An 8,451-nucleotide genomic window follows, 5' to 3' on the forward strand; every position below is an offset into this window, starting at 1 on the left:
ATTATTTATCTGACAAAGGACTTCTATCTTGACTATATAAAGAACTCTTACAACTCAATAATAAAAAGACAACTAAATTTTAAAGTGTGCAAAGGATCTAAATAAACATTTATCCAAAGTAGATGAACAAATGGCCAATGAACACATGAAAATATGTTCAACATCTTTAGTCATAGGGAAATGCAAATTAATACCACAATAAGATATGTCTTTACACCCACTAGGATGACTAGAATCAGAAAGTCAGATAACAAGTGCTGACAAGCATGTGGAGAGATTGGAACCCTTATACACTGCTGTTGGGAATGTAAAATTGTGCAGCTACTTTGGAAAACAGTTTTGTTTTTCCTCAGAAAGTTAAACATTGAGTTACTATTTGACCCAGCAGTTCCACTTGTAGGTATGTACCCAAGAGAAATGAAAACATATATCCAAACAAAAACTTATCATACAAATGTTAATGGCAGCATTATTCTTAGTAGCCACATGGTGGAAACAACCCAAATGTCCATCGATGGATGAATGGAAAAACAAAATATGGTATTTCCACACAATATAATGTTAATTGGCCATAGAAAGGAATGAGGTACTGATACATGCTACAACATGGATGAACTTTGAAAACATTATGCTGAGTGATAGAAGCCAGACGCAAAAGAACAAATAATGTGATTCTAATTGTGTGAAATGTCTAGAACAGGCAACTATATAGACAGAAAATAGCACATATGCCTACATCTCACTCAAGGTTAGTGTGGTAGTGTTGGGGTTTTTTGTATTGTTTTTTTCTGTTCCCTTTCCCCAGATGCATGGTTTTCTACTAATGTCTTATTATAGATTAAGTATTTTGTTCCATAAAGGGAGATGCATAGATGGGTCTGGGTGGAGTTTGGCAGAGGCTGCTGTTCCCCTCCCCAACACACCACCACAAGGATAACTTTCCCAGGATTCTCTTTGATCTTCCTTGTGAGCACCTACCTGGTGGGATTCCCAGAGGAAAAGTCTGAAAGTGGGTGCTAACCCCCTACATCTTATATCTGCAGCCCCAAGGGGCTTCACACTCACATTTGGCTTTTAATAATCTACTTTAAAAGCTTTAACTGTGCCTTCTTACCAGATTATATGAAGTTCAGCAGCATCTGCCTTCAGTGGGCAACTACTGAGATCCAGTTTCACCTTGCAGGTTTCTGTCTTTTCACAGACTTTGGAGCATTTGGTTGCCCTGAAACATCTTCTGTGGTGGGTTGGCAAAAAGTCATTAATTTGCTGTTTGTCTAGTTTATTTTTTGTTGTAAGGGTGAGGATGACACTTTTTTTTTTGGAGATGGAGTCTCACGCTGGAGTGAGTCTCACCAGCTGGAGTGCAGTGGCGCGATCTCGGCTCACTGCAACCTCCACCTCCCAGGTTCAAGCAATTCTCCTGCCTCAGCCTCCTAAGTAGCTGGGACTACAGGCACGCCACCACGCCCAGCTAATTTTTGTATTTGTAGTAGAGATGGGGTTTCACCATGTTGGCCAGGATGGTCTCCATCTCTTGACCTCGTGATCTGCCTGCCTCAGCTTCCCAGAGTGCTGGTTTTTTTTTTTTTTTAACGTTCTGTATCTCTTAGCTGACATTGGAAATCTGACCTGTAATTTTCAGAAGTGTCCAAGTCATGAAATACAAGGAAAGACTGGAAAGCTGTTCTATATCGAAGAAAACTAAAATACACATTAAAGTTCAATGCAATGTGTGATTCTAAAGTGGATCCTTTTGCTATAGAGGACATTATTTATACAACTGTCAAAATTTTAAGTCTAAGGATTAAATATTAGAAATAAATCACTATTAATGTCCTGATCTTGATAGTTGTATTATGGTTATTTATATAGGAGGATTTCCTTCATTGGAGGAAATATAAGTATTTGGAGAGGATGGAGTATTATGTTGGCAAATATTTCAGGGAAAAAAGTGTTTTTTTCCTGTTATTGCAACTTTTCTGTATGTTTTCAACTGTTTCAAATAAAAAGTTTAGAAACCACATGCCTAGGAATAAATCTGATAGACAAGATTTCTATGAAGAAGCAATAAAGCATTATTGAGAGAGATTTTTAAAAGACCTAAATAAATAGAGGGAAATAGCATGTTCATAGATTGGGAGACTCATTATTTTAAAGATGTCAGTTATCTCCAAACTGACCTACATGTACCATGCAATACCAGTCAAAATCCCAATTGTGATTTTTTATAGAAATTGACAAGGTACTTTAAAAATGCATATGGAAATGCCAACAACATCTTAAAAGGACAAAAAATTGTAAGATTTACTAGCTCTTAAACCTTAATAAAGTTATAGTAATATATGGCATTGCTGAAAGGAAACAGGAATGGAATAGAACAGAACGCTTAGAAACAGACCTATGTATATATGGTCATTATGAAAAAGGTGGTACTGCAAGAGAAAGCTAAAGATGGTCTTTTCAGTAAATAATACTGGAATAATTGGATTTCCATATGGAAAAAGTGAAATCTCACCCCAACCTTATGCACAAAAGTCCATTTTAAGTGGGTTATGGATATAAAAATGAAAGGTAAAACAATAAGACTTCTAGAAAATAATACAAGAAAATATCTTCATAATATTAAAATCTGGAAAGACTTAAACAGAACATAAAATACCCTAACCATAAAGAAAAAGATGGATAAATTTGACTACAGTAAAATTAAAAACCTCAGTTCATCAAAAAATAAAACAAGGCAAACAATAGATTGGGAGAATATATTAATATTTGCAATACATAACTGACAAATAGATCATTTCTGGAATATACAAAGCATTTCTGAAAGTAATAAGAAAAGACAAACAACCCAGTAGGAAAATGGGCAAGAGACTTGAATGGGCACTTTATAAAAAATGATATTCACATGGCCAATAAACATATGAGATAATATCAACCTTATCGTGAAGTCTTGTTGTGATTTTAATTTGCTATCTCCTGATTGTTAAGGAGGCTGAGTACTGTTTCACAGACACCTCGAAAGGTTAAATTTAACTTATACTAAGCAGTGGTGAGCATATGGAGCAAATAAAACCTTTGTGACCTGCTGGTGGGTGTGTAAATTGGTATAATCATTTTGGATGATAGCTTGGCATTATTTACTGAAATTGATACATGCCCTGCAACCTAGAATTTTTACTCCCAGTTGTATACCTAAAACTGATGTGAGCACAGGTGCTCTAAGCAATATGTATAAAGCTGTTCATAGCACCATTGTTCTTAATAGCCCCAAACTGAAACAGCCCAAATGTCCATTATAAATAGAAATTGATAAATTATAACATTTTGTACAATATTATGTATCAATGAAATAAGCAAATTACAGCAATATGCCACAATGTGGATTGATTTCACGAATATACGTGAAAAACAGCATAGAAGAATACCATATACTATGTGATTTTAATTTTATAAAGTTCAAATATAGGCAAAGCAAAGCAAAGCAAGTTTTATTTACAAGACACATGCATATATATGAATGCTTAGGCAGTAAAATTATAAAGGAGAGTAGAGAAATGATTGCATTATATTAAGACTAATGGCTACTTTTCAAAGGGAGGGAGAGGCTGGTGATGGGAAAGGGGCATGAATGGAGTATGGAAGGTGCTTGCAATGTAATATTTCTTGGCCTATGTGGTATTTGCTTTGTGATAAATCAGTAAGCTGTAGTTCTTTGTTTTTGCATAAGTATAACACCTAATAAGCATTTAAACATTTGCTTTGTTTCTGGCCCTGTGAAATATGGATAGAAGTATGTTTTGGTAGATTTTTTTAATGGGCACAATTGACAAAAAGATGAATACATCAGTGGAACAGAGTAAAATGTCCAGAAATAGACCAACGTGTTTATTACGAAATGACCTTTGACAAAGGCACCAAAGAAACCCAATGAGGGTAAGGAAAGTCTTTTCAGTAATTGGTGTTGTAACAACTTAGCATACATGTAGAAAAAAAAATCCTTGACTTCTACCTCACTGGTAAACAAAAATTAATTCAAGACAGGTCACAGACCTAAACATATAAAGTTATATATAACCTAACATTATAAAGCTCCTAGAAGAAAACATAGAACAATATCTCTGTAGTTATAGATAAGGCAACAATTCCTTAGGAGCCGGAAAGAAAAAAGAAACAACGAAAAATTAATAAAGTTGACTTCATCAAAATCTAAAATTTCTCATTAAGAGACAGTTAAAAATGAAAAGGAAAGCCACAGTCTATAAAAAATATTCCCAACACATATATGACAAAAGACTTTATGCAGAATATATGAAGAATTCCTACAAACCAATAATCAAAACCTAATTTTAAAATGGACAAAAGACTCGAACGGACATTTATCAAAGAATTATAATAATCAATAAACATATGAAAACATTTTTCAACATGAGAAATGAAAATTTGAACCACAGTGAGATACCACTTTACATCTACCAGGATGGCAAAAAATTTAAAAGACTGACAACCAAATATTAGAATGTAGAGCAACTGGAACTCTAATACATTGTTGGTGGGAATGTAAAATTACATAATCACTTTGTAAAAAGGTTTGACAGTTTTGTTTCTTAATAAAGGAAAATATACATGTATTCCCTGACCAGCAGTTTATCTCTTAGGTAAATAAAGACATAACTATTATGTCCACTAATGGTCAAATTGTGGCAATCTATATTAGAGAACACTATACAGATGTTAAAAAATGATAAAGATCTATGTATATTAAACATCTCTAAGATGTTTAGTGAAGTGGGCGGGAAAAACAAATTGGTGATCAGTATATATAGAATGATGCCATATACATGAAGAAGACATTGTGGTTGACTCATTGTGGTTGATTCCATTGTAGTTGATCAAGTCAGTTAGTACAAGACACTCTTCCACTGACAGTCATGTTGTTTTACATTTTACAATGGTAAGCCTTAGGATGAGGATGACAAAGTGGAGAGACATAAAGGAACTGAGCTCTGGATGACCACTGAGTCACTGATTATACCATCCCTTGAATCTACTCTACTTCTGGGTTTCTAAATATGTGAAATAATATATTTTCTTAGCATATGCCCAAAGCATCTGAACTGGATGGTTGAAAGCGAGAAAGCCTAAAAAGATAAAAACCAAAATGTTGGCCGGGCGCAGTGGCTCATGTCTGTAATCCTAGCACTTTGGGAGGCCGAGGCGGGTGGATTGCCTGAGCTCAGGAGTTCAAGACCAGCCTGGGCAACACGGTGGAACTCCATCTCTACTAAAATACAAAAAAATTAGCTGGGCATGGTGGCATGCACCTGTAGTCCCAGCTACTTGGGAGGCTGAAGCAGAAGAATGGTGTGAACCCGGGAGGCGGAGCCTGCAGTGAGCTGAGATCATGCCACTGCACTCCAGCCTGGGCAACAGAGCGACACTCTGTCTCAAAAAAAAAAAAAGAAAAGAAAATCAGCATACACAAAGGCAAATAGCTGAAATTCCTAATGTTTTCAGAATGAGAGCTATTTTATTAGTTCATTAATTTTGACTTAAGTTGGTTAAGACTTTCAACTGAGAAGATTTTTAAATAAACATTTACATTTTTAATTATAATTTGCTTATCTTTATTATCAATTTATTCGGTCCTGTGTGATTAATTTAACTCTACAATACAGTGATACACATTTGCATCAATATGGTAGACTGTGTTTCTTCTGTAGCTAGAGTTGACCCCTATTGATAATGTCAAATACACTTCTGTTGTTAAAGCAGATGTACACATAATCTCCAAAATGTTTGTCCAGTAATACTTGTTTGTCATCAAATTGTTTGTCCATTAAAAAAAAATACAAATAACTAGGGTAGTTAGGCTGTGAAGTCATTTTTCCCCCATCAAATAGGTCATGGTCAGAAAGACCTGAGAGTAGTGCAGATCATGATGTTTAAGAAATTTGATCCTAAAAAGAAGGAAAGCTGATAGCTAAAGGGAAGTGGCAGGGGTAGGGGAGCATCTAACACTATCTTTCCTTTTGGGAGATAAACTTGAAAAGGTTTATAAGATTTATCTTGACAGCCGTTATCAAGCAAAGAAGCTGAAGGGAAAGGAAGAATAAAAGGTAGAGTAAGACAGAGGTAGGACAGAATGGTATCAAGGGCCCAGGAGAAAGAGAATTGTGTTATAAAATAGGTATAAAATCAGTAATAAGCAAAAAGCAATCATGAAACTACTCAATATAATAATTCAGGCCGGGCGCGGTGGCTCACGCTTGTAATCCCAGCACTTTGGGAGGCCGAGGCGGGCGGATCACGAGGTCAGGAGATCGAGACCACGGTGAAACCCTGTCTCTACTAAAAATACAAAAAATTAGCCGGGCGTGGTGGCGGGCGCCTGTAGTCCCAGCTACTCGGAGAGGCTGAGGCAGGAGAATGGCGTGAACCCGGGAGGCGGAGCTTGCAGTGAGCCGAGATCGCGCCACTCCAGCCTGGGCGACACAGCAAGACTCCGTCTCAAAAAAAAAAAAAAAAAAAAAAAAATAATTCAGAAGAAGATATGAATGAAATGTCATAAGTTGTATTACAGTGTGACAATGTTCATTATTCCAATGAACCCTTAGTAAAATCTTACCCCACACAAAACACTACATTTTAGCCTAGATCTATCAATGAATAATTTGAAAATATGCAATAAAATTTTTCTGTCTTATTTTGAAGTCATTTTCAAATAATGTTTCACTTTTTTTTCCAGATTGGACTCCTTCTTGTCCTGAGCCAGTGTATATCCCAACGGGCTTAGAAACAGAACCCCTTTATCCAGACTCCAAGGAAGCTAATGTGGTTTATCTAGCTGAAGATGGTGAGCACATAATGACACATGTTGCTGTAAAATATAATTTGGTACTTAGGTTAATCTCTTGGTTATATTTGTTTTGCTGTTTTTAGTGGAAATTTCAGATGACTAGTCCTTAAATGTAAAGATGTTTGTTTATATATTGATCCAAGTGTTGATTTAGAGCCAGTTATATTTTTGAAGGTGTATTGCAGTTTATGCAAAGTTACTTTAAAATTAAACATCATGTTGGCCATTAGAATGAAGAGTTATATTTAGAATGAATTTTGCTTCATATCAATTTTGAAAGATAAACCCAGTGAAGTGCTTTGCAACTATTGTTCTCTCTCCATGTACAGCTCACATTCATGCATTCATTCAGATGTTTTTCTTTGAATTTCCTGACTCTGATGCATTTCTCGGCATTATAATCTTTAAAAGAGAAACAATTACCCCACTTTGCAAAAAATCAAACATAGAAGTCTCAGAGTATATTCTCAGCTATACTGCTCCTGAAGCACCAGCATAAAGAAGTATAGACTCCACATAATTTCACCATCACAGTTTAATATCTTAGAGTGTTTCCGTATATTAAAGATAACTTCCAGGGAGCATATGTATTTTATTTAAGGAGCTAGCAAGACAAAGAGAAATTCACAGAAGCTGCTTCCTGTACAGTAAGCAATTCTAGAAATCATATACTCACAAACAACTCACAAAAATATACTCACAATATTTTTAAACAAATGGAGTGAGAGGAATACCTATGATTTTTCCAATTTGATTGCGAGTATTTACATGGCGAACATGCCTCAGAACTGCCATACATAACTGAAATGAGGTCTGATTTTTAAAAAAACTAAAATAATTGAGATGAATCAGTCAGGGTCTTCTCAGGAATTAGATAGCATACTCAGGGTAATTTAAGAAAGTTTAATTAAATTTAATTTAATGAATTTTAAAAAGGGTAGACAGAGTTAATTGAGATTAACAAGGGATGGTGAAGCAACATAGGACTATCAACAGAGGAGAACCATGTCTGCTAGGCCTGAAAGGGTGAGAAGACAGAACTGGTCTCCAGACCTGTAGAATCCTTTAGGTATAGGAGAGGGCAGCCTCGAAACAATTGTGGCTTTTAGTAAAGAAATAGACAACTGCCCACCTGTGGCACTGAAGGGAAAATGCTAGGGGGATAAATAACCCAATTTCACTCTCCTCCCGACTTCCCATGTTCTACAAGTGCCTCCCATTGTCCACAGCCAAAGGGCAAGGGAACCTCTGAGGCAGTCAATACAGATCAGCTTCTTTGGAAACGTATAATGTGGAGAAGAGTAGAGGACAGATCTGTAGGTAGAAACAGAATATCCATCTCAGTCAACCCCACTTAATCTTATTTTTATGCCCTACTTGGGAGTTGTGAAGATCTGCCTTTCCATGAGTTGAAAGGAAAGCTATAGAAACAAGGTTTGAGGATGAAAAAGTCTTGACTTACTTGATTTTCACTGAACATGTGAAAGATTAATTGTAAATACTTACCTTTTTCCATTTTTACAAATGACAAAAAAGAATAGTAGAAAAGACAAATTTCAGTAGGTAAGATGTAATTTAAATGTCAATGAAAATTA

The 8,451-nt window shown here is 35.7% G+C and overlaps 1 protein-coding gene across 3 annotated transcripts in view; it reads left to right on the top strand.

Annotated features, from left to right (window-relative positions):
• LOC115837948 (cytosolic carboxypeptidase 3-like) overlaps positions 1 to 7,004 on the top strand; it is a 29,082-nt gene extending 22,078 nt beyond the window's left edge. For 2 of the 3 annotated variants that reach the window (XM_030825722.1, XM_030825721.1), the window contains exon 5: positions 1,325 to 3,878. In XM_030825722.1, coding sequence (XP_030681582.1) covers positions 1,325 to 1,437 — 113 coding nt within the window. In that variant the 3' untranslated portion in view covers positions 1,438 to 3,878. Of the gene's footprint in view, positions 1 to 1,324; positions 3,879 to 6,745 lie in introns of those variants that run through there. The other variant, XM_030825720.1, reaches the window with a different exon arrangement.
• The last annotated feature ends 1,447 nt before the right edge of the window (positions 7,005 to 8,451 follow it).

The sequence above is a fragment of the Nomascus leucogenys genome, chromosome 13 (assembly GCF_006542625.1).
Source record: "Nomascus leucogenys isolate Asia chromosome 13, Asia_NLE_v1, whole genome shotgun sequence".
Lineage (NCBI taxonomy): Eukaryota > Metazoa > Chordata > Mammalia > Primates > Hylobatidae > Nomascus > Nomascus leucogenys.